The 27,431-nt window shown below is 38.6% G+C and overlaps 1 protein-coding gene across 1 annotated transcript in view; it reads left to right on the top strand.

Moving 5' to 3' along the window:
* LOC111667229 (voltage-gated potassium channel KCNC1-like) overlaps positions 1-25,868 on the top strand; it is a 78,748-nt gene extending 52,880 nt beyond the window's left edge. Inside the window, exons 2-5 of the mRNA XM_087178379.1 lie at positions 1,566-1,697; positions 2,579-3,440; positions 6,107-6,319; positions 25,695-25,868. Coding sequence (XP_087034505.1) covers positions 1,566-1,697; positions 2,579-3,440; positions 6,107-6,319; positions 25,695-25,846 — 1,359 coding nt within the window. The 3' untranslated portion in view covers positions 25,847-25,868. The remainder of the gene's footprint in view (positions 1-1,565; positions 1,698-2,578; positions 3,441-6,106; positions 6,320-25,694) is intronic.
* Positions 25,869-27,431: the final 1,563 nt, after the last annotated feature.

Below are 27,431 nucleotides of genomic sequence, written 5' to 3' on the forward strand. Positions count from 1 at the left end.
TGGTGACCAATTATAGCCATAATGTGCTTGTCAAGCTGTCCTTGACTCAGCTTCTACTGTTCTGAGATCAGTTATGATTTTACAGTATTATACACATGTACAGACGTGTGGAAACTAAACTTGCACATTAAGCGTTTAGAGGCAGCAGTAGCAAGTAAACAAGAAAATACATCTGCAGTAAGTTTGAGACAGAATATTGTTACAGGAGTAGAGCAGCTCCTCTCAGGTTGTACGTAGCTTGTGTGCATAGCAGGCGCTGTTGGCATAGTTGGCTGCTCGGTTCTGCTTGCCAATCTGTAAAAGTCACTGCACGCCACTGGTAAATAGGCAACTGTTTGCTTACAATATCAGCTTTAGTCATAATATGACAATCCTAGGCTTGCAGCTCATTCTGCTACCTCCAGTTGGCCAAAATAAAAACGTGTCTTTAAAGTGTCTGTTTTTTTTACAAATATGTAACCATGCTTTTCCCTAGCCATTTTCTTCGATGAGTTGCTTATTGTTGTATCTGATCAACATTTGCTCCAAAGTTCCAGTAGCATGCTTTTACGCACAGCATGCCAAATATGCAAATGTTCTGGCAGTGAAAATTTGACGCATCTCAGAACAGTCAGCTCCGTATAGGCATTATTGTGAGACAGGACACTGCTGAAAACAAACATCAGGGTAAAAGGGAGAGAACAGGGTTTAGAAAATGAATAGACAGAGATGGGAGGGCAAGGAACAGCAGGCTGGTAGAGGAATGCTGCAGAGAAAAGGAAATCGCATTATACACACACGAGCACTATACAAAAAATTACGGGTAATACACTGCAAAATATATGAATGATTTTGCAGTTGCAAGGTAGATGGAGTCTGTATGTGTGTGTCTGTGCTCTAAGGCAAACAGATCATCATTGATTTTGTTCTTATACAGAAAAGACACACACACACACACACACACACACACACACACACACACACACACACACACACACACACACACACACACACACACACACACATCAGTCGACATATATCTAGTTCTAAGATACATGACGTGTGTTTTCATCATGGTGCTCACAAGTAACACATAAACGTCTTTATTCCTCTGCTGTTTATGTACCCTCTTGTTTTCCTCTTTATGCTGTGTACAAGCACACACACACACACACACACACACACACACACACCATGTGTGCCTCTTTTAAACTCTCCATCCGTCATCCGCCCCTCCCTCCCTATGTCTCTCTGACTCTGCTGTTATCAATGGGATTGCAGCAGTCAAGACATTTGCGCTGAATTAACAGCATTCCTCCACTCTCCTTAGTGTGTTATTGGCACCCTCTATCTGCAGCCTGTTGGCATAACCATTACATTCCACATACTGCAATGCCGCCACCACCACCACCACCACCACCCCCCCATTCTCCACCAGCAATCACATTAACAGCAAACTACTAATGACAGAGGCTGAACTTGCCAGAAGAATGTTGGTGTGTATAGTTTTACTTGAGTAAAAGGAGATTACATGCTTTGCATGCAAACTGTAACATTTCCCTAACCCTCTGTTTCTCTCTCTGCAGTATGTGGCGTTTGGGTCACTCTTCTTCATCCTCCTCTCCATCTCCACTTTCTGCCTGGAGACCCATGAAGCCTTTAACACAATCTACAACAAAACGGAGAATGTAACCAATGGCAACGTGACACATGAGGAGGTACAGTGAAGTTTTAGTGGATTGGTTTGTTAGACTTACATATGTTAAGTTGACCGTTCAAGGGTCACTCAAGCAATTCAGTATTGCTCTTTGATAAAGTTGTGAGATTTGTGAGAAACATTAAAAATGAATGAAGCAGAAGAGGCTGAGATGTCCTAATTTTTAGTCCCTAGCATCAGTTGACATTTCCTATGATGCAAGTAAAAGCATCCTTTTGTTAGGCCCTCCTTGTAAGGTAAAAGCACAAGCTCCTAAATGTATCTCCTCCAAGCCCAAGCAGAGATAACCCTGATGGTTTTCACAGGCTGATTTGTACTGCTCATAAACAGGAAAGTGACATTTAGTTTATAGTTTATAGCTTATAGTATATAGGTTATTACATTTATTTCTCAGGAACTATGACCAGAGAACATGAACCTCATATTAAGAGAGAAGATAAGTATACGTGATGGAAGGGGTCAGGATCACCCTAATATGAGTTATGTATTTTTATTGGGCAGAGTTTATTTACACCCATTAGTGATGTGCGGATTGCAGTTATATCTGCGTGCACTATTAACAGCTGATGGGTTGCAAGTGAGTTAAATAATGTATAATATATGATGAAATTATTGTGGATACATATGACATCAGAGCTGATCAGTGCATCACTTACTCCCATACAAGAGAGGAATTGCTAGAGAAAATGTACAGGAAGTACAGTGAGTGAAAAACAGTGGGACTATAAAGCATAAACGCATATAACAGTTAGATGGTGGAACCATATGTCCAGGGGAACATGGTATTGTGCCTCTGGATATATACCTCATGAATGAATAAATGAATGAGTAAAGGCATGATCAAATTAACTTACCCTTGATTTATTTTCTTCCACCCTGCAGATAGTGTATGAGGTGGTCACAGATGGCTGGCTGACATATGTGGAGGGCGTCTGTGTCATCTGGTTCACCATTGAGGTGATGCTGCGCGTCATCTTCTGCCCTGATAAGGCAGAGTTCTTCCGCAGCGCCCTTAACATAATAGACTTTGTGGCCATTGTGCCCTTTTACCTAGAGGTAGCGCTGAGTGGCCTCTCCTCCAAAACAGCCAAAGATGTGCTGAGTTTCCTGCGTGTGGTGCGTTTTGTCCGTATCCTGCGTATATTCAAGCTCACCCGCCACTTTGTCGGTTTACGGGTCTTGGGCCACACTCTGCGGGCAAGCACCAACGAGTTCTTGCTGCTCATCATCTTCCTGGCACTTGGCGTCCTCATCTTTGCTACCATGATTTACTACGCTGAACGCATTGGTGCTGACCCAGATGATCCAACGGCTGCAGCCCACACCAACTTCAAGAACATCCCAATTGGTTTCTGGTGGGCTGTAGTGACCATGACCACACTTGGCTACGGAGATATGTATCCTGAGACATGGTCGGGAATGCTGGTGGGTGCCCTCTGCGCCTTGGCTGGTGTGCTGACCATTGCTATGCCTGTGCCCGTCATTGTCAACAACTTTGGCATGTATTACTCCCTGGCCATGGCCAAGCAGAAGCTCCCCAAGAAGAGGAACAAGCACATCCCCCGAGCGCCACAGCCAGGCAGCCCCAACTACTGCAAGCCAGATGCCCTGGCCATGGCAACCGCCTCACCGCACAGGCTGATGGGCAATGTACTAGGGCCGGGCATGGTAGGATCTGGCAGCATGATGGGTACTGGAGACTGCCCACTGGCACAGGAGGAGATCATTGAGATCAACAGGGCAGGTGAGTGATTGAACAGAATTAAGATCATGTAAAAGTATGTAGTATGTTAAAGTTCCAGTGGGCCTTGAAAGTGCGTTGATATGATGAGGAAAATGAAAAACAGCAGAAAGTACCATATTTTTATTAAAATGTCCCAGCATGTCAGACTGAATCGGCTGAATTGCTGAGAACAACAGATGTGCTCATGGGAGGCAAAGCAAATCTGCAGAAATCTTTCGCCTCTAGTTTAAATGTATACCCTCAGATTTCTCTCTTAATCCGAGAATCAAACCTCTTGATGGAAATTTCTGATTATTATAATAATATTAATATAATAATCTGTCTCTCAACTGTCAAAATACAGTTAAAAATGCCCATTATCAGAGCCTGAACTGACATTTTCAAATATGCCATAGGTATTCAACTAAGAATTACAGATGGGTCACCAATTAAATAAAAACCAACATCAAGTGTCGTAGTAAGTTGTTGTTCCACCACAAGCCACAAAAACAGCTTCAATGTGCCTTGGCATTGATTATCCAAGTCCCTGGACTCTGCTGGAGGAGGAACACTCTTCTTCCAAAAAGCTGTTTCCTCATGTGGTGTTTTGATGATGGTGGTGGAGAGCTCTGTCTAACACGTTGCTCCAAAATCTCCCATAGGTGTTCAACTTTCAACCGTGAAGGCCACAGCATATGACTCACATCATTTTAATACTCAACAAACCATTAAGTGACTCCTCGTGTCCTGTGGATACATAGTCATCCTGAAAGAGACCACTCTGATGAGGATAGAACTGTTTGATCTTGAAATAAGGAAGATCACTTACAACAACTGTGTATTGATTTGCAGTGACCCTTCCCTTCTAGGGGACGAGTTAACCCAAACCAAACCAGCACAATGCGGCCCTACCCCTGACTTTTTTCAGTCCTCCCTAAATAGATATAACTTTCTCAGTTTTAAAACTTGTTTTTAACCCATTCAAAAATCTGATTGTGATATTATATGTTTAGATTGCATATAGGATGCTTGCTTTTTGACACAAAAAAGTGTACTTTACTGTATATCAATTTTCCTACCTGGGATGTTAAAACATTTGAACTGAGAATGACGATAGAACCTTATAATATAATTTCAACAACCAATTGACTAACCCTAACCCTAACCAATGTTATGTTTTACCTCTAACCACCAAAATTTACAATCCTTGAACTTCATTGGACACTGTATATGGCTTGAATTTGATGTGAGCATTGGAATGTGGTTGTTGTTGAGCTGTAGAGGTCATTGAAATGCTTGTGTATTGCTACGGGCTTGGACATTATTTTGGACACAGTTTGTTTTTGGATCAAACATCTCTTTTTCCTTACCTAAATACTTACAGAGCTCCAAATTCTAAAGTTAATAGAGTGGCCTTAACAAAAATAATAATACAAAACAGTCAAAGTTTCTCACTTTCTCATCAACTGGAGGTCAGATTTCAAGCACTAAACTGATGTGGGAAGTGTGTATCTAACAGGGTTTGAAGCTGTAAATAACTTACTGCTGTCCTTATTTTCCTTAGAGTGGGGTACACTAAAATAGATTTTAATTTACAACAGGATGCTAAAGCTGAAAAAAACCTTATTACTCTCTCTTGACAATACATCTCTTTCTTCTCCCAGACAGATGCCATACTGCCGAGGTTGACATGTTCTGATAATCCTGGATTGGGTCTATACAGATTTACAGTATTTTCTGACTGTCAAAACATTGATCCACGCCATCTCATCTTATCTCTGGTCTGCTGTTTTAATGAACATGTCTATCATCTGAATATGGGTGTGTGTGTGTGTGTGTGTGTGTGTGTGTGTCTCCACCCCTCTGGGGTGTACCTGCAACTGTGCAACAGTAGGTCATATATCAGATAATATTTGACAGCTCAGTTGAAAGCTACAAATTCTGTTTACCCTGTAGCCATCTCCTGATTTAGGCATCTGTTGTGATGGTTTAGGTTTGGGTAAGGAAGCTTGGGAATTCATTATGTTAATGAGTGTCCTCACAAAGATAGAAGTTCACGCGTGCGTGTGTGCAGCACAGTTTATATTTCACTTTCTCTCTTCTTCTCTCACTTCTTTGTTTAACCTCTCTCATTCGATGCTGTGCGTGATGATGAGTGTGTACAGCCTGCCCTGCTGCAGTCTGTTGGTCAAGTGGTCAAGATAACTAAGATACTACTAATGTTCCTTTACACAATCCTCCTCCTTCCTTCTCCTGTCTATGATTCTGTCTTTTCTCTCTTTAATATCACTTTCGCTTTCTAATTGTTTTTCTCCACCACTTCTCTTTTTCCTGCTTGTTTCTCATCTCCTCCCTTGCTTCTCCTTGTCCTCCTCTGAGTCACTCCTCACCAAATCTGGATTTATCTCCGTTTTGCATTTTCATCTCTCTTATGCTCTCAACCTTACTTTCCCCTCTTCTCTTCTTCTTTTACTGTGCCCCCCACTCACCCAACCCCAAGTATCCCCTTTCTCCCTACTTCAAATTGGTATCTCTCTTTTTTTTTTCTCCTATCAATTATGCCTCTCTTATTTTGTTTGCTGTACCCATCGTTAATGTTTCTCCTTTCATTTCTACCACTTTTTTTTCTTTACCTCCACTGTTGCCCCATATCTCTCCACTACCCATGCATTTGTCCCCTCTCCCAGACTCCAAGCAGAATGGTGACACGGCGGCCAACGCAGCAGCCTTAGCCAACGAGGATTGCCCCACCATCGACCAGGTCCTTGGGGACGAGCGCAGCCCGGCCACCGCGGGCCTTGGTTCCACCACTAGTCGCGAGCGATACCCACATGACCGGGCCTGCTTCCTGCTGAGCGCTGGGGAGTTCCAGCGCACGACAGACGGGAACGTTCGTAAAGGTAGGAGTGCTGAGGGGTGGAGGATTGGGGGGGGGGTCGCCTGATGCATGGTCTTGATTGATTTATACAGATAATGTGAGCAGGCTGAAAAAACATCCACACGGATGTAACAGTCAGACTCCCAAGCAAAGATATCCAATTATACCCATACAGGACAAAATAATAAGAACAACCAACAATATAAAAATGCATTTAGTGGTGTTCATGATAATATCTCGACCCCTCTGCACCTATAGAATATAACTCACACACACAGTCACACATACAGCTGTAGCAAAAAGTTGATGCAAAAGCACATGCACACCATACAGATGTCATAAAAATATATTAATTATAAGTGTTTTTCAAAATCAAAGTACTGAAGAAGCCCAAATTCTTTATGCTTAGGTAAAATCAACACACATAAACACATATCACATTTCCCCTCGTTCCTCTGTCATTTTGAGTGATGGCAGTATCAGTATCACTCCCTTCAGATCTCTCCCTGTGTCACTAATAACATATCAATGTGCACTGAATGGCATTGATGTTTTAATCCAGTGATTCTGCTCATTCACTCCTTCAGACTGCAACAATAGTAGAATAGGTCCCCTTCATGTATTTATCCTGCATCAGTGCTGCAGAGGTACTGCAGAGGTTGCTGCAGCACTACCATATGCATTGATGTAGAAGTGACTGGATTCACTGTAGTGGAACACAAAACTATTCCTGACAGTTTTTCGTGAGTTGTGGTCAAAGAATTCAATATTCAGAGTCTGCACCAAGGTGGATCAACAGTCACTCATTGGTGTTATTCTATTTTTTTACCGTCAACAAATCCCCAAAATAACGAAAGAAGACTAGCATCAATTGTTTGTTCAAATGGACCTCTAGTCACTGTGTGAATTATGACATTTGTCATGAGCATGATGTGTTGTGATGATGTTATTAGCACCATAAATTCTTGTAGAGAGTAGATTGGGGTGGATGGATGAATTAACAAATTGCTAAAAATAAGTAACCCACGCATTGCTGCTTAATTTCTAAATCTTCCTCTGGACCATACTGTAAGTTGTCATTATTCAAACACTTAGATTTTGCTGCTACAAGTGTAGTATCTGTTTCATGCTCAAAACATCTGCAGACAATAGACACTTTACCCACCACCTACCTAATTCTATTCCTGTGAGTGCAGTTTTCTCACAGGTTTCTTTTTAGTTACTATGTATATATACTGTGCATTTGTTTTTCAAGGAAAAGCTCTGACATATACATTTTTTAAATTAAAGTTACTGATGTGTTATATTCATTTGTTCTTGCGTTCTTTTTTTGAAACTTCAGTTTCCTTGTGTGCGGTCAATAAAGTATTCTGATTATAGTATGTCATTGATTCTACATGGACCAACAGATTTAGTCCACAAATGGTTGTCCAGAATTGCTCTTCCAGAGGTCAAAGCAAATAAACAAAGAAAGTACAAAAGAGTACTGGTATTGCTTTTTTATTTCTTATGCTGATAATTGTTACTTAGGACCTGCGCAAATGTATGGATTGCCTCACCTATAGCTGTACACTATAGTTTTTAACAATCGTTACTGAAATAGAAGGAAATTATTGGGGAGTAACAGTGTGTGCGGGACTGAGGCTTGTCCACACTGCTATGGGGTTTTTGAGCACAGAAAAATTAGACATTTGGAAACACTGCTGGCCCCGTTTTAGTTTGAAAACTCTGGGGTTGTGTTGTAGTCTGGATGGGCAAAAATGGAGACCTTTGTAAACAATGATGTAGACACCACGGTCTCTCTCTGATTGGGTCTCATCAGCCTCGACTACCAGCGGTAATGCAACATGAATAAGGAATTACAAGTGTTACTGACCATGTTGTCTTTGCTAGAATCTTTAGTTCTAAAATTTTGCATTTTAACATGAATCAACTGCCAAGTAGACAATCTGCTTCCTGCTTACACTGGCTCGTGCATGATCAGTGTACATGAATGGTCATGCGATATTCATTTTCAGGTGTGTTAGTATGGATGGAGATCGTTATTGACATGGAAAAAACGGTAACGGTAACGATAAAACGGTCATCTGGACAGAGATCGTTTTCGTTTGAAAACTTTGTTTTTAGATGAAAACATAGGAGTGTGGACGTAGCCCGAACCAAGATAAACTACAGTGTGTGTGTTCATGGTAATGAAGGAACATGCCACAGTGTAACAGTAAGGCTCATTGTTGTATGTTAAATAGTTTTTGGACAAAAATTAAGCCCTTATGGTCCAGAGGAATTAGATATATACGCAAAACTTAGAATCAATTCATTGTTAATTATGGTCTTTTAATGGATTTGATTTGCTGACAGTAAGAAAAATACAAAATCATCCTTTAAAGCTCTAACATCTTGCACTTAACTGGAACTTTCTTGCAACATTTTACGATACAAATATTTAAATCTGTTTCTGTGTTTCTTATGTACAGTCCAGGTGATATGTGGAAATATTTTTCAAGGCGTTGGATTTGTCAGGACCCACAGACAGAAACAGAAATGGATTTTTTGAAGTAAATGCATTTGACACATTCTTTTTAAACTAAGTTGTTATGGTCATATTTAATATTATTCTACTATTTATAGTCACTGTATCATCAGGGTTAATGAACAAGACGACAACATGCATGCAACAGACATGGTATTATAATGTCTAGGCTAGGTTCTCAGATACTGTGATTTCCTTCTCACAATATCACTGAAGTGAACAGTTATGATGTTATATATGGTATTGTTGTAACCCTTGACCATCAGAACGGAGGGGTAGACATATACTTTTCTATGTTATCGTGTTTGGTTCAGGAGATATTATGCAAATACATAATAGGCTATCGGAAAGTAAAATGGCCATCATGGCCGCTACAAGGCATTTTTGTGATGGCTCCATTTCATGTTCACAGCCCCAAACTGTACAAGTGTACCAAGTTTCATATCACCTCAAATTTGGCACATATCACCTGGACTATTAAGTCTTTAGAATTGAATCTGGCAGTACAGACAGATGAGTGTCTTTCTGCTGTCAGGCATCACATAAGGCTTCTTCATGTCTCTTCCTCACTCTATCACTCTATTTCATGATATAGTATATTTTCTCATGCAATTCACTAACATTCTACCTTTCTCTCTCTCTCCTCCCCACACTCTATTCTTCATCATTTCTTTTGTGTACCTCCTCTACTGTCTTACCATCTTTCCTTTGCCCTATTCTCTTACTGCTGCTATTCTTCTTTTTCCTTTTCTATTTCATGCTCATCTCACTGCTTGCTGTCTCTCATCTTTCATTCAATATTTCTGCTCATTTTCCTGCTGCCACCTTGACCTGCTAACACTAAAATAATTCCCTTAATTTTCAAATATAACCCCTAACACCTTGCACACTCCTATACACACTTCCCACATTCACATATACACACATAAACACACTCCAAAATGTGTAATATCCTCCCTGGGAGAAGAGTGGTTCAAGCCAGAGGGGCCTCTGCTACAGCAGGACCTCAGTGTTCATTCCAGTTCCTGTTGGATCAGACCATAGAAACACAGGTAACACTTCCACACAGGAAGATTTAGTTTACTTTAGTTTAGTTTACTTTGATTTGATTACTGGAATAGACTTGATTAGATTAGATTAGAGTAGATTAGATTAGATCGGACTAGGTTCCATTAGATTGGGCTAAAACAGACTAGATGAATTAGACCAGACTACACTAGATTTGTTTAGATCAGACTTGATTATGTTATAATATATTAATAGAAGATTAGTCGACACCAGAGCAAACAAGATTTGATTAAATTAAATCAGACTGAATTCGGCAAGACCAAAATATATTACATTATAATTCTGGTTCAAACCTGTTTATTTTAGAATATATTAGAAATACTTAGACTTCCCTAGACAGATTATCATAATTTTGATTAATTCAGAATAGACTAGACTTGTCTAATCTGAATTAGATTAGATCACAGTGGTATGTGTCAAGCTTTATTAGCCTACTTGCTACTGCTCCATCTCTTTACTGCTTGTCTTGTCAAAAAATGTAGAATTAAGCTAATTACAAGCAGGTTAGCTTGTCAGCATTTGCTCCAGTATACCCTACTCTTAGCACAAAACAAATCACATATAAATACAACAGAATTATATTTGTGCCTCAATATTGTGCAAGCAGTGAGATATTTTGAGAGAAGAATAAAGTCAGAAAATAATTTTTTGCAATCACATAAGTCATATTTTGTAGAGAAATTACTATTACATTTTATCATACTATAAAAAAAGGCTCATGCTACTTAACTTGTACTGTATAAACTACTAGCATGTACCTTTAATGTGCCAGCTGCATCCAATTACAATTGGAAGTGCTTCCCTGCAGATACGTTCACTGGCGTATGGTGAAATCAAGTCTCTCCATTGGAATTGTAGTAATTAATGAAACAACTCACATGGGTAAAGTAAAAATTCACAAACATCTTTTTTTAGTTGAGTTTAACTTTGGTGAATTATGACCAACAAGTTTGCGTTGTTAACCAATAGGAAGCTGTTTTGACGACGATTTAGAGAGTACTAAATGGAAGAGCTACAGAGTTAAGTGTTATCCACTAACCTCTGTTTGAGTATAAACTCATTCACAGAAAGCTCAGGGAGTATTTCTAGTTCATTTGTGCCATTATACATTTCATTCAGAGTTTCATTGAAAGGGAAAAAAATACTCTCTAGCTATTGTGAGCTAGCAGCAGCAGCATGTGCTGGCTTGCTACTCAGTTTGCAGTTAGTTACAATTCGCTGACTAGTCCTGTGAGCAGACCCTACATCCTCAAGCTTCTTGAACCAAATATTTTGCACTGAGAAATTCCGCTGTGCCACTTTCCAATCCTACCCCAATTTCCTTTTTCTTACTAGTGATTGGAGACAAAGCAGTTGCAAAGAAGGGAATTTTGTTCAAATTAAATTACTTTTTACTTATGTGTTTGCAAAAATATTAATATTCAACATTTCAACAATATAAAATATTATAATGCCACAGTTAGACATAATTTTCTTTGTAAAGACCTACTGTAAAAACTGACCTAATGTAAAGTCAAATCCCTGCAAGAAGAATCAGCAGTCAGTCACAGTTGTACACACATATCCTAGCAGCTCCTAACTGAACATATTGTGTGACTGTGAGCATGGCTGTGTGACTAAATGCATGCCTCTATGTATGCATTTATTAGCCTATTTATGAGTAAAGGGATATGGCTTCCTTCTTTACACCTATGGTATGTTGTCACCACCAGAGAGAACAGGTCATGGGGTCAGACTTGGTCTAAAGGTTAAGGTTCACAGTGCGGGTCCAAGACTTATGTGTGTTGTTGCTGTTTTTATTTTGTTGTTGTGTTACTGTCTCCTTCCCCAGGTTGTGTCAGGTCATGCGTTTGTACATTGGCTCTTGTTGGTCTGTGTTACACTATCCATCTGTCTTTTTGTCTGTCTGTTTCTCCATTTATTTTTCTTTCTTTGTTTCTGTCTGTACGTCCATCATTTTCTGTGTGTATGTGTGTCTTGTATGTAGCTGTCTTCCCCTCCTCCTGCTCCTCCTCTTCCTCGTCCTTCTCCTCCTCTCACCCGGTCTCCTCTCACTCTGGTACTTACAGATAGGGGTTGGGGGTGAAGGCAAGAGGTGAACATGAACTAAGCACTTTGGGTCAACCTTGTTCCAGTGGGTCGGGGCAGTCTTGTTCCTGAACTGCTTTTGGGGAGATGGTGCCTGGTCTTTTCATACTTTTCATTATGGAGAAAATGTTATGATACAACTGTCTTGGTTTGCAGATTTTAATGTTTAGTTAGAACTCATTGTCACACTGAGACCAGTCAAATATAAAATATCAAATATTATTGAGAATCAAAACCAAAATGAAAAGTATTTTGCCCATTGAGTTTTTCACAAAAATTAACATAAGTATTAACAGAACAAACATAAGTGAATAAATGGGGATTCATTTAAACTTGTTTGTTATGGGATGGGTGCCAGAGTGACAGTGACTAATGTACACTGGTTGGCTTGTTGCCTGACCAGGAGAGTGAGAGCTGATTGCTGATTGGTTAGTTGGTCGGTTTCCGCTGTCTTCTCCTCTGGAACTGACCTCAAGTCAGTTTTTACAGCACAGCTCACAGAGAGCACTGTTTTGCTTTACAACAACTGCTTTATGGGCTCACGTATATTCGATTTACAAAAAGGTTTTAAAAGTACCCACTGCACTTTCAAATGAAGCAGTATCTGCTGTAGCTCAGCAGTGTCTTACTCTCTGTCAGGCTGGGCTAGAACACTGACTGCTGTCATAGTGCTTCAAAGGTCGACATTAGTTTACAACAGTTAATGTTTTCATTTCAAGTACAAAGACACACAAACCTAGAGGGTTCATAGAGAAAACCAACAGACAGATGATCAGGCAGTAAGACAGAGACAGACAAAACTCTAAGCCTAAAAGACTCTCTCTCTCTCTCTCTCTCTCTCTCACACACACAAACACACACACGCACACACACACACACACACACACACACACACACACCGGTAAGTATAAAAACACATTTGAAGGACTGTGCAAACTAGCAACGTGGTGTCTATCACTGTTGGCTGTGATGTGATAGCCTCTTAGCTTTTTCTCTCTGCACTCAAAAAGCTTCAAACCCTCCAGAAAAAGAAATTAGCTGACAACTTTTGGAAAAATCTGTGCTTTATTTATCTTGTCATCTTCTTACATTTTATTAATCTTAGCAAGATAAATCAAGCACACCTGAAACATTCAGTCACATTGTGGTCACTAGGCTTTTGTTTTTAAAAGTGCCACTGTCTTCCAAACCATCTATGGCACTCCTCTTTCCTTCCTCCCTGCGTCTCTCTCGCTGACATTATTACAGATCGTGCAGTACTCAGATGGGATTAATTACAGATCTTAATGTCACTGCTTTCACTATAATCCAGTGCCATCAGATCTGTGGTTGTGAAGGGCAGGGAGAACGGAAAAGAGTATTTTGGAGGCATTCGGAAAGGAAAACATCGCCTTGGAACGCTTTTCCCTGCTGTGTAACTTTTTAGTATTATTTTTAGTTTTCCCAGAGTTCCTTTTGTATGAATTGGAAATAGAGCAGGAGCTGCTACTTCTGGTTCAAAAAGACTGAAATAAGACAGATAAGACAGCAGTGTAATAAAAGATGCAAAACTCTTCAACACCCACCGCTGCTTTGTCTCCATTAGATGGATTCCTTTTGTATGTAGTTTGGTCATGGTCTTATTTTTTGATATGCAGTGCTTTGACCTTTCAATGATTCTGGCAGAAGGGCACAAGTCACGGGATGTCCAACAATTTAGAAGACCTTTCATGCTCTGTATTTTTTTCAGATTGTCTGATTATTTTTGAATCAATCTATCTATCTATCTATCTATCTATCTATCTATCTATCTATCTATCTATCTATCTATCTATCTATCTATCTATCTATCTATCTATCTATCTATCTATCTACCTACATGTCTATCTATCCATCTATCTGGCTATCTATCTATGTTAGAGTTGGGGATGTACTCATGTTTTAAATAGATATTTCTTCTTGCTTATTTTATCATATTCCACCCCCCACCCCCCTCACTCTGTTCCTTCTTGCTCTCCTCACTTTCTCCTTGTCTCTGCTGTTGCTACGGCAACAGTGGACAGGGGAATTCTGGGACTTGGTGCAGCAAAGCATTTTGGATAAAGGCTTGGTGTTTGAATGCATTATTGATTCATATCGATACAGTGGATTGCATTTAACTAACCATCCACTGAAGCCAAAGGAAACAAATGGCCAATGTACAACAAGGGCAGAATCGAAACCAAAAAAGAAAAGGAAGTATCAAACAAATCAAGCATATAAATTGTTGGTAATATAGCAGAACTACATACCTACACAATCAGAAAACCAGTCATTTAGACTGATGCTCATATTGAGTTATTTCTTCATTCATAAAGAGAAGCCAGCCCTTTTTGCCCTCTTAATTTGGCTGTGGATCTAAATAAGCCTGTTAGAAAACTAACTAAAATTGTCTGCTATCATACCATTAGGACACACTTAAAGGAACTTTCTTCTTACACCAAACATTCTGCTTTGATTAGGTTTAGGCTAGGTTAGGTTCTGTCAAGGAAAATATAATCTAATAATGATTTTTAAAAAAGCAACAGTGGGTTTCAGCAAGCCCCCAGCACACCCTCCACGTCCACCCATCCATTGCCACCCTCTACTACTAGTAACCTTTGAAATGAGAACTATGGGGTAATTACATTTTTCACCAATAAAAACTAAACTATAGGACTGGGTATTGCCACTGATTTCCTGAATTTATCCGATTCCAATTCACAAGGTCCCAATTCTATTCCATTCCTGATTCTATATCGATTAATTTAGAGATATTTCTGTTATAATATCAATTTTTCGTGAATATAAATGAGGTTCTCAGAGAACTAATCATGTAATAGTTTTTCTCACTTGGCACATTATTAAAAACATTAATGCAATGCAATTAATGTTATATTAATGCACTTTCTATTTAACATGACCAACAGTTTAGAAAAATCTCAAGAAATAATACATGTAATGTGCGATGTCATGCACAGCTTCTTCTTCACATCTTGCATATAGCTTTGCTTTTGTCCATCTCTTTACTGTCCTCATAGTTTTTAAATCTGAAATGCAGCGACGCATTTGTCTTACGACTTGTTGCTTTCATTGGGACCTCGTCTGTCATGTGTTTGTCTCTCATGTGCAGAGGTGTAGTACTATTTGTGTACATACCGGAGCGCACCTATGGTGCATGTGCACAGTTGAGTTGCAGCTCTTTCAAAGGTTATGTAACCACTGTTTCTACGGTAAAGCTAAGCTCACAGGCTAGGCTATGAAAATGTAGTGAAGCTAGCTTTCATTTCCAGCAGCACAAGCTGTCCAAGTGTAACAGACAAACTTTGTAATGTTTCTGTGTAAATGCATCACATATAAAGAAACTGTCAGAAGAGTATGATAAATGAAAGGATGTTTTTTGTCTTTTCATCTTTACTAATTAACAGTTGAATTCACTGAGCAGCTCAGAGGCTAGCAGCAGCTACATGCATCTTTTAAGGTGGAAAGTTTTCTTGCATGTTACTCAATGCATGATTGATGTTTAGAAACCAATCTATACACCTTAAATGTCAGTATGAAAACTTTGACCATATGATTTGTTTTTATCAGCTCTGTTAATGACACACATGATGATTGGATCAAGTAGCTTTCTATTTCTGTCAGTGATGTCATCTGACATTACCAGCTTTTGGAAGAAACAAGTTAATCTACAATCTACTGAGAATTAGACAGAAAATGACAACAAAGCAAGAGACAAGCTACAGAAATGCGGATGTGATGTAACATTGTTACTTTCAGTTAGCTGTCTTTTGTGTTGCTATCACATGGAATGAGTTCAAGGATTAAGGTCAGCACTCCAAAGTCATCTAAATATTCCTATAGATATTGGCTAAAGAAATATTACTGCCTTGAGGTTATCCAACGTTTGGCTTCTGAATGACCCGCTGCTGTAATGGAGAGCACAGGTAGAGAGATCAGTTTTGTTCAAACAGCCAGAGTTTGGAAATGCTAATTGGATTTACTGATGAGAGAGTATTATACTAGTGCAGAGCTGAGTGACATGCTCACTGTGTGTGTGATCAAGTAAACAGCCTTTTCCATTAATCTTGCGATAGAAGAGAACACCACCTGCATCACAGATGATGAGGATATAAATATTCAAAACAAATCACAAAAATTTGACCAAATTGCCATTGATGAAAAACTAAAATGTTGTTAGTGTTTTTGTTGACTAAAAGTAACAAAATTCAAATGACAAAAACTAATGTGTAGATCAATTTTCATCATAACACTAAGGTTAAAACTAAAACTAAATCCAAATGCAAAATTAACACTTTAGGTACGATTGTTCAATCTTTGAACGTTGCAATTTTGAAAACGTTGTCATTGGAGGCAAAAAAAAAAAAAGAATTAAATTTTTTTGCAAGATTTCAACATGTCTGGCAGTAGGGTTATCCTTCGGGTGTGGCTATTCAGAACATACACAAAACTGTTGGTCAGACTAAGGCCTTTAATTACATCACTATCCTGCAGCTCCAAGAAAGAATCCCTCCACAGCTTTATCTTTGTGAGACTCTGCAGACAGGATGAATGATCAGGGAGAGTTTCCTGCTGCTAGAGTGTAAAGAGGAGAACGCTGCTACTCTCCTTTAAAAAAAAACTTGCAGCAAGGTAGCTCTAGAGTCAGTGTTGTTGCTGTGCTGCTAGTGCCTCTAAAGGCTAAGACTGCATATTACATCCTATTCCTGACTACCCGAGTTTCAACACAGCAGACACTCTGCATTATGGTACTGTACACGGCTATCCCCCCTTCATTGTGAAACCTAATCAGTGAGCAGTTGAATGAGGGAATGAAATGCTTCCTATTTCATGCTGTCTCTGACTGCCATACTGTTTTTTCTTCCCATATTTCTCTTTCTCCATGTATTTTTCTCTTTCTCCTCCTACCTCTAGCGGGGGAGGGTGGGGTGTCCTTCTTTTTCACTCAATGAAATTTGATTTGTACCACAAACAAATTTCAGGTTTAATTTACTCTCTTTTCTATCTTCACTCTGTTTTTTTTTCTGTTTTTTTTTTTTTTTTAACATTTTCTTCTTTCCAAACCCATAATTAATTATCAATCAGTATTGGTGGTCACAATCCCCTGAGGCCTGTTGGATTGCACTCACATTATATTTCCTGAGATATTGCCACTACAAAGGTGTAGCCATGATGATGTCAGGAGGAGCGTCATGTTGACCAGTAAAGTGTAAGCATATCAGTTACTGTATGTGGATTATGGTTATTGAGTTGAAACTGAATTTAAAAGCATGTAGCATGTAAGCAAGTAAGAGTCTACCTTTGTTAAGAGTAACCAGAGAAGTGCACACAGGAATATATCAATTCTTAAGCAATGTAATGTTCACAGTAAATTACTGAACGCCCACTTATAGGGAGAGTAGCCACAGACTGATTGACTCCAGGTCTGATATCTCCTTCTGTTCATGTCACTGGGTGCACATGCTTTTTCCAACACACACTGTGAATATTTTAATGATGTATTCAGTAAGGACAAGAACAACAAAATGATTTGTGTGTTATTAGTAAAAATAGATTGTGTTTATTCATTATTGTCATTTAGTTGAAGATGTGACCATATTTGAGAACAGATATAAGAATTATTTATTTATGAATGAGGATATTTCCAAAGTGTTCACTTATTTTGTCTTAGCACTGTAAATAACAAAAACTAAAAAATGATATCAAAAATATTCATCAAATATTCGTCACAAGTCATCAACATCAGGGATCTAAGAGGGGCAATATGAAGCAGGAGCTGTTAACTGTTTCCATTACTACTTGCAAGAAGATTTACATTATGAATAATAAACAAAACAAAACAAAAATTACAACAAATTGTTTAAGATGCAATGTGTGGTTTCCAACCTTTTTGACTGACAGGGTGTAGTCAGGGTTACATTTCAGAAATCTGAGAGTTGTTAACATCTGTTGAATCTAGTGATGCCATACAGTATATCAGTCAGAGGAAAACCACCAAGACTTTTACTTAATACTTTAACTACATTTTGCTTCTAATACTTACGTACTTTTGCCTAAGTAGGATTTTTCATGCAGGGCTGTTACTTGTATTGGAGTAATTTTATATTGCTCACTTTTATTTATGTAAAGCATCTGAATATTTCTTTACCACACAGACATCTTGTAAACATTAGTGTGTATAGGCTAGTTGAATTTGGCAAGTGAATAACATCTATGACGAGAACACTAAAGCGTTTTACTTTTTCACTTTACTTTTTCATATTACTTTAAAGTTCAATTCTGATAGGAACTGCATTAAAGAGGGAAGAACACCGCTGACAGCTGAAAGTGTAGCAACCAACAGCAGTGATAGGGAAAACCACAAAATCAAAAGCTAAAAATTCAAATTCATCACAGCCCCACAAATATCCTTGTTAGGAATAGATGTGCTTTTCCCAATGTCAGATAAAGCAAATCATCATCAGCTGACTGTGCCCAGAATTTAAATCATTCCATGTCAGCATAAAGTCTGCTTCCTAAATGGATGAAATACCAGGGAACAGTTAAAGATGATGAACATGCTGTGGTTGTCATCTGTGATGCTGGGAAATGATCCACAATCTTTGTTGTTGTGCCCCGTTAGAATGATCTGCATTTATGTATAAATTTGTCTAAAATTCTGATCATTTGATACAAACAAGACAGCATTGTTGTGCAGTGTTTTTTGTTTTCCTAGTGTAAGACCATGCTTGGATTTCCTTCTGACCTAACACAGCTTGGATACTTAGCTTACAAACTTCAGTATGTTTCACTGTTAACATTACAAGAGAAAGAGCCTTTGTGTGCTCATGTTTTGGTTATTTACTTCTGCTTCCCTCTATTGAGTGCAACAGTGAGTGAGTACTTGTTTGTGTGTGCATGTACTTATATGTTTGTGAGGAGCAGTTTGAGTTTTAGACCCAGGGACTGAGGCTCATAACTTCAAATTCATTTTAGGATTCAGTTTAGAATTAGGTTAGGGGTAGGGTTAGGGATTAGGTTGTGATGGTTTAGGTTTGGGTAAGGAGCTGGGGAATACATTGTGTTTATGATTGTTCTAACAAAAATAGAAGTACTATTGTGTGCGTGTGTGTGTGTGTGTGTGTGTGTGTGTGTGTGTGTGTGTGTGTAAATTGATATAATGTTTAATAAGTAAAAACAGCTTTGTATATTTTCCCAATAGCTAAAAAGTAGCGAGCATTTAGCTGATATGTTCTTGCATGAAGATTTTTGGTGGGATGATATTTGCCCTGTTTCCCGTTTTTCATCCCATCCCTCCTGGTTACTGTATTAATTAATTTGCATTTGGAAAGTCTGGTCATTGTGAGTTCGATTCAAGATCATCCTCTACCATATAGACAGAGCAAAGAGATGACTTTTTGTCATTTGACATAAAATGTACATTCCCCTCTGGGTGGTTCTGTTGATATAACAATTATGTTGAGTATTGAAAATACATTTTTAACCTTTCTGTGCAGACATATAAAAAGAGAAGTAAAGGTAGTTTCTCAAGTCACTTGTAGTATGAACACATAGTTAGATCATCCCATCCTATTCACTCCCTCCTGCTTTTCCTTCTTCTCTCCACCTTCCTCTTTTTCATATCATCCCCCATTCCTTCCTCCTCTCCATTTCCCTTCCCTCCTCCCCATCCCATTCTAACACTGGTGTATCCATCCCGTCCTCAGGATATCCTCCTCAGTCTCTCCCCCTGCGTTGTGTTACTAAAGTCTGACTAAGTGGTGGTATGTACAACAAGTCATCATCACAGCCCTGCTGACAGATAAGCTGCTACACTAGGAGCACTCGCTTACTTTCTTGCTTTGGTCTGAGTAGAATCACTCAGACTGTTTAAAATATCGAACAGGTCTGGGGTGAGAAATAATCAATAATAATAATAATAATAATAATATATACCCTTACATGGCTACAGCCTGCAGACCTGGTTTGAACTTGGATCATGTGCCAAACAACTACCTAACCCTAGCTAAGTGGGGTTATGGCTGGGTTGTAATTCCTGCATGTAGGCTTACCCATGGCTAGCCACACAGCTAAGACAACAACATGTCAGTAAGGAAACGCTGGGGTTGGCTGGCAATGTATTCCTCCTCTTTTGGCAGAAGCTTGATGCTACACTAAGCTAACACTTCCCAAAAATGTATATCATCCTCACTTTCAAATCCTGTTGAGGCAGCAAAGACACTGATTATGTTTATGAAACGAATTATTATACTGAAATATACATCTCTAACCATATGTCTAGTCTACTCTTAACCAGTCTAGTCCATTTCCATTTTATGTCACTTTATTGTTACTTCTGTACTTTATAACTCCACATTTTAACTCTACTTTTATCGGAAAGCTATACCTATCCCTACTATATTAAACTTAACTTTTTTGATAATTATTTTGTGTACTAAACCTGTGATGAGTTTATGAAATATGATAGATTGTTATAGATTAACCTAAAAGTATATAAAACCTCCACCAGCAAAAGATTTCTTAGTAATGTGTAACTGCCTGGTAACACATTTCATCCTGTTGTAGCAACAGGATAATACAAGATGAAATGGCTTCAAAGGCTATAAGCATGACAACAGACACAAGTCAAAGCTGCGCAATGCTGCATCTGCTGCAGAGCAAACCGCAGAGAGCTTCTCATTATGGATGCTCAGCACCTTCAACTTGGCTCTGCATACAGTGAGAGCTACACCAGTGGCAGTCACTGCATTTCAGCCTTTAAAGAACTGAGACATTTAAGTGTTGATCAGTATGTATTTTGCCTTTGTTTTAAATGTTGCATATTCACACTCCGATGATAGGATTTCTGCTCAGGGATCAGGGATTACAGGTCACTATGAATTGATGCTGTTAGACTCTGTACATTATTGATCCTGATCACTCTACCACAACTGCTACCACAATCCACCACTACATTCTTTGTGTGTGTGTGTGTGTGTGTGTGTGTGTGTGTGTGTGTGTGTGTGTGTGTGTGTATGTGTGCTTATCTCAGACTCAGGCTGCTGATTTATTCTTGTGGCTATAGGATTTCATGTGTGACAGAATGTGTGCTGTTACACAGTAGACACACAGAAATACAAACAAAGCATGAAGCCCCAACTGACACAAATACATTGATCATTCATTTGAGAGTGACATTCTTTTGTTGCAGAGCTGGAAATTTCCTATTGTCAAAATGATTAATTCTCAGGGCTATTTGTATTTGTATTTGTAAAGCCATTTTTGCATCCCTAGTTGTATTGGACCAGGGTCTCTAGGAACAAATGATACAACTGGAAATCCCCCTGAAAATGTTGTTGCCCATTGTCAAAAATGATTGCATAATATTTATAAATGAGATTTTTAGCTACGCCGATTTGTTTCAAGTGAGCATGATGCAAGTGGCCTCTCTGAGAAACCAAATGTTTACATTGTTTGGTTTCATTACAGGTGACACCAGAGTAATTTGAATGACTCAAATGCAGTGTTATCTTTCAGGGACCCAAACTGAAAATGCATCAAGGCCATCTCCCTTTCTGACCAAACCTGACAGTCTTAGTTATTTAAAGACGGATATTATTTATTCTAGTCTGATGAAAGTTTTAAGAAGGATGGGAGATCATTTTTAATGCAAGCCTGTAGACATATAAACATGTTTACATGTCTACAGGCTTGCGTATCACACATAATTTGATATTTGTGATACCCAAAACCTATTTAAATACATAAGTACAATCTCTAAACCTGAAAATTAGCTGTTAAAAGTTGTGTTAACTTTTTTCAACCATGCAAACTTGACCCATCCTCACCTGGCATTAGTACACAGTCGGTATCTGGATAAAAAACATCTGGTCATGGGCCTTTGTGTTTACACCTGGTAATAATAAGCATTGTGTATATCTCACATTTTACTTTATCTACATAAAATAAAATAGTGTTTTCCTGACATTGCAGAAATGAACCAGGGAAATGAAATGAAGAATTATGTCAAGCTCAAAAAAATGCTAATTGTGAGAAATCATTTTGACCAGTTTTGACCAATGATTTTGACCAGAAGAGAGTGTGAGTATGAGTCAAATAGAAAATTGATGAATAGTGTCTTAGGGAAACTTTCCCAACAGGTTTTTGTAAAAGTGTTTTTACATCCTATATTTAGCAGCCCTGCCAACTTGGCTAACTTTACTTGTACTCAAAAAGCATAAATTGCAGTCCAACACTGAAGGAAAGACCTCACACATTTGTCAGTGCAAAAATATTATTGAGAGACATGCCACCAAAGGGACCAATCACAGTTATTGTGGTCTGCTTTGCGACAATGTGGAGCTACATCCCTTAGGGAGGTGCTTGCTGTACCTTGTCAACACAGAACTATAAACCACAGCGATATGGGGGATTTCCTAGTTCCTAGGCACATGACATACACCTGACACACTACACTGTAATGGTCTGTCAAGGGTCTCACAAAGCCATGCTTATTTTCGCTTTCTCTTTAACTTTTTGACAACCACATCAACATGATGGGTAGATTACACCTGGCTGAGACCTGATCATAATGTAATCTAACCTCGAGATCTTATTTGACTAATTCAATTGCATGACAATGTATTCTACTGTAACTGACACAAATTCAAACTGACCACTGCCATGGTTCTCCATGAACTGACACTTGATTACAACCATTGTCCAGGCCTACAGGTGGTGGGAAGGGGATTTGTTGGCAGAGGATGGTTTCAGAAAATATTATGGTAGAACTACTCACAACCGTTAAAAAGCATCAACCATACAGCCAATGCTATTCAAGTATAACAAGCATGAGCATTTAACAGAGAAAGACTAAATTACCTCACAAAACCTATTAAGCATCCAGTGTATTGACACACAATGATGTAACTTTTCCGAGATGTTGATGCTTTAACTAACAAACAACCAGATGTGTTTGTCCATTTTTAATGCTGACCAGTATCAAACAGGTGCAGCTTGTCAGCTGGGTCGGCACTTTGTGTCTCTGGCCAGTTGTAACATGTGTGAAGTGTTGGAGGGATCCAGAGCGTCGTCCATATGTTCAAATAAAAGGGAATTGATTGCCTTCTTTTTCTCTTTGAAACTGCATGGTTTTGCAAAAAAAGGAACCTTTTACATCAAATCAGCAGGTGAACTAGACTAGCTAATCTTACAATTAAAGTGAGCCAGTGGTAATGTAAGAAAATGTGGTCCTTGGTTTGTGCTTTGCTCTTCAGAAAATAAGGATCTTTTCTTCTTAATCTTTTTTTTTTACTACCTGTGCACTGGCACATCAGAGAAAGAATTAAGTGTGACTGTCATTTTTATAGATTTAACCATATCATGGTTCTTTGGGTTACAGTAACGATGACTGTAATTTGATTATGTAGGTGGATTCAGGCAGGGAGTTGATAAAAATAACACAATGAGCTGTTGTTTTGGGGGTGTGTTGTTTCAGGTGCAGATGAGTCGGCACAATAATTGAGTATGAAGTTCATGAGTTTGAAGGTGTGTAAGACACCAAGAAACCACACTATGGTTTATAATATTATAACTTTTTTCAAATTCGGATCAGCCAATCAGGATATTAATCTCTATGTTAATGAAAACTTGAGGAAATCAATACTGTCATGCTGAGTTTCTTGGAATAAGTGGAAACAATTTAGCATACTTTAACTCTGATATCAGATATCAGCACACTTATCTGGTACAATAAAACTAACCCAGGTTGATTTATCCCAAACAATCATGCCATCATTGTGTAAATGCTGGAGTAATTTGAGAAATCCAAGACTGATTTCTTGACTGAACTAATCAAGCCCTGACCTCAAGCACACCTTAAAGATGGTAATGCTGTTTGCGGTGGTACGTAGTTTAGTTCACCAGAGAACTCTGAAGTGTCTCACTCAGTACATTTCTTTACAGTACAAATCCAGGGCTGAGTTTCAGTTCAGATAGATAGAAACATATATATGAGAAAGCCTGCCTTACAAACTGGACGTGAGCCATTTAGGAGCCATGGATGGTTTAATTAAAGAATACATTATGGGAAATGCTTTGTTTGATTTAAGAACATGTCCCATGTTAGGGATTAAGAGTCAGAATATTGTGATTCAGATTTGGCCATTCTTTTTTAATCAGTCACCCAAGTACAAAACTCTCATGTGATGGCTTCAGATTAAAGGGCTTTAAGTGCAATACAAAATCACTGGAGAGTCCGTTAAAGCAACTTTTTTGAAAATGAATATTTATGATATGTGTTAAACTCTCAAAAAATTCATCAGGCTATAATAAACCTTCAAATTGAGCATGTATCAAATTATACCAATCCTTACATATGATAATTCCTTCAAACGTTCGGAAACAAATGTGATCAGATCTCATCCAGGTGTAAATGTTATCTATAAAACTGAACCACTTTAGTAACAAATAAAATACACCAACATGTTGAAAGGTCACTTCAACCTATCCTCAGCTAATTTGCTGTGTTACAGCTAATTTGCAAATGTTACCATGCTAACATGCTAAGCTAAGATGTTTAACATGGTAGACATTATACCTGTTAAACTTCTGCATGTTAGCACTGTCATTGTGATTATATTAGCATGCTAATGAAAGCATTTAGCTTAAAGCACAGCCTCAGCAGATACAGCCTCACTTTTAAACTTGTAAATTTCACTTGACTGAAGAGAAAAACATACTTGACCCAGACCGTGGAGAGACCTTGGTTTGTCTGTCTGTCTGTCTTTCTGTCTGTCTGTTTCTCTGTTAAAAGCAGCCTCTTGTTCCTATGCGTAGACTGGCTAAAACACCTGGGCTCTGAGAACCAATTATCTTTCAATCAATTATCAATCATCAATTATCTATTAAGTTTGAAGTTTGAGTGTTTACATGACAGATTGTGTTTATTTCTAATTGTGCTCAGCTCCAGATGATTTACCCACCTGAGTTGCTCTGAGCTTCCCAAAAATGGTTCGGCCTGAATCATCGAGTCTCTCTTTGTGTCTCTCTCGTGAGCTAAAATGCAGCACCACTGATGTGCTTTTGAGAATCTCAGAGCAGGTAGTCCAGTGGCTGTACAAGTGCAAAAATATTATTGGATGTCCTCAGACCAAGGGCTTTGTGTACATCCTCTGGACTACTGCACCTTCCTTCCCCCTACACAGTTCATGTCGGTGCACCAGAGCGTCACCTCTAGGTGTTTATGGGATATTGTAGCAACTGATAGCTGATTTTCGTAACCCATATTCCTATTTTGTCCTGTCTCTGTTCATCTGTTTGTTCCTCCGTCCATTTGTCTGTCTGTCTGTCTGTCTGTCTGTCTGTCTGTCTGTCTGTCTTTTTCCACTTCCTCCTTTGGTCTAAAATATTTTACTTGGTTTGGGCTGGTTTTGTTTGGAATTACCTTTTTTCAACTTTGTTTCATTTACAAATGCTTGTAACTGTAACAAATTGTTTATATTTGCTATTTCTGATGTGCAATGCTGTCATAATATAACACACACTGATATATCATGACATAATTTTCTGTCATGGCATTTCCATCCCATAACACATTCCTTAAACTACAACTTTTTACCACAACATGGAAACTTTTATTTGCTCATAACTGCTGTGAATGACCCTTCATAACCCTGCTCTGACCTTTTGACCTGTGCATGTCGTCTTTATGTAGCCACAGGTTATGAGAAGTCACGCAGCCTCAATAACATCTCCGGGATGACAGGCACCCCGCTGCGCCTCACACCCATCACCAACTCCACCTTCGAGCCCTTCGAGCCGTCTGGCCTCAGGCGATGCCACTCCCCCATCCCCTCAATCTTGTAGCATAGCTGAAAGAGCAAACACAGAAAACACAATGTCAAGAACAACAGCAACAATAATATATTATAATATGATTGTGATTGTGTCCATTTATATATATCTCTCTCTCTATATATATATATGTATGGACAGCTTCTCTTTCATCACATTACTCATATTTTCTTCCTGATAGAAACTACATTGAGTTAGACTTCTTCTCGCCACTAGATGGCCCTATTTTCAAATGACAGAATAGTTAAACTTTAATGATTAAGCTGAGGTAGATGCTTAAGCAAATGTATTTGAAAAAAACACAAACACACACTAACACACCTGCCTTACTAACAGGGATCTAGGTTAGTTTAGACTGATATGATAGTTGAGTTAGTTTACCTCTAGCTTTCCCTGTGCTACTTCTTGCCTGTATCTTGACTGCACTTGCACTTCAATGCTTTAAAATTGATATGTACAAGTAGCTATGAATTAGACTTTTTCTCATATTAAGAGTCAGAATGCACACATTCACACAAGTAGACGCTAACATATTACTCCAGCATGCATGCTTCTACTCATGAGAATCTCCAGAATAAGAACATACACTATGCCTATAGATTGAAAAAACAACATTTTAATACACTTAAAAGTCAAACGCATATCTCTGAAAAGGACATACCCCAAAAAGCCATGCAGACTATAAATGTTCAGATTTTTGTGTTACATTTAGATGAAATACAAGCTTTCTTACCAATATACAAACATCAACACACAGAGATGCATACTTTGTTCTCAGAGTATCCCTTTAGTATGGGAAAAGAGGGGAGAGGGGCTTCCATTAGATTTTGCATCACCTCCATAAGCAGCTACCTCCTCCTCTTCCTCCTATCCTCCTCAGGCTTCCCACTATACTCATACTCTACAACACTCACTGGATGTACTGCAGGAGGACTTTAAGAATTAAATTTTTTATATAGTGGACAGCAAGGAACAGGTATTAAGACAGTTGGATGTCTCTGTCAGGGTGAGATGCAGGTCACTAGAAAGTGGTTCCAAACCTGGGGCTCCTGAGTTGCAAGATAATCCTGAAGCAGGTGTGAGTAAAATCATATCAAATTAGTTACAAAAAATATCTGATTTAGTTTTTTTTTTTTTAAACTTTGCTTTTTGCTTATGAATTACTGGACAATTTTACCTCACCACACCACAAATATAGTCAATAGAGAAGTGGTAAAATGTACTGTGACTTCTCACATCGAGCCTTTGTTTACATTAACTGCAGATAGATCAGGCTAATATTTAATTTGATCATATTCTAGTGTTTTATGATCTTTTCCTGTGATAATTTGCTGTTGCTAATGTTATCTATATTTATATGGACTTTCAAGTTTCAATTTAAATGTAGAGCAAAACTTACCAAATATCCAGAAAATGTGCAAAAGAAAATGTGAATTGATACTGTCAATGAATATCAGAAGTTGTGTGCATCACTGGAAGCTCGAGTGATGTGCTTCATGTAAGTCATGATTTATTCACTAAGCCTGTTTTTCCATAACACTGGTGCGTGAAACATATTTCATAAAATAATAAGACAAAAGTAGCTATAGGAACATTA

The sequence above is a fragment of the Seriola lalandi genome, unplaced genomic scaffold, assembly GCF_002814215.2.
Source record: "Seriola lalandi dorsalis isolate HSWRI2012SDOR001 ecotype SW California unplaced genomic scaffold, Sedor1 jcf7180002054686, whole genome shotgun sequence".
NCBI classification, from domain to species: domain Eukaryota; kingdom Metazoa; phylum Chordata; class Actinopteri; order Carangiformes; family Carangidae; genus Seriola; species Seriola lalandi.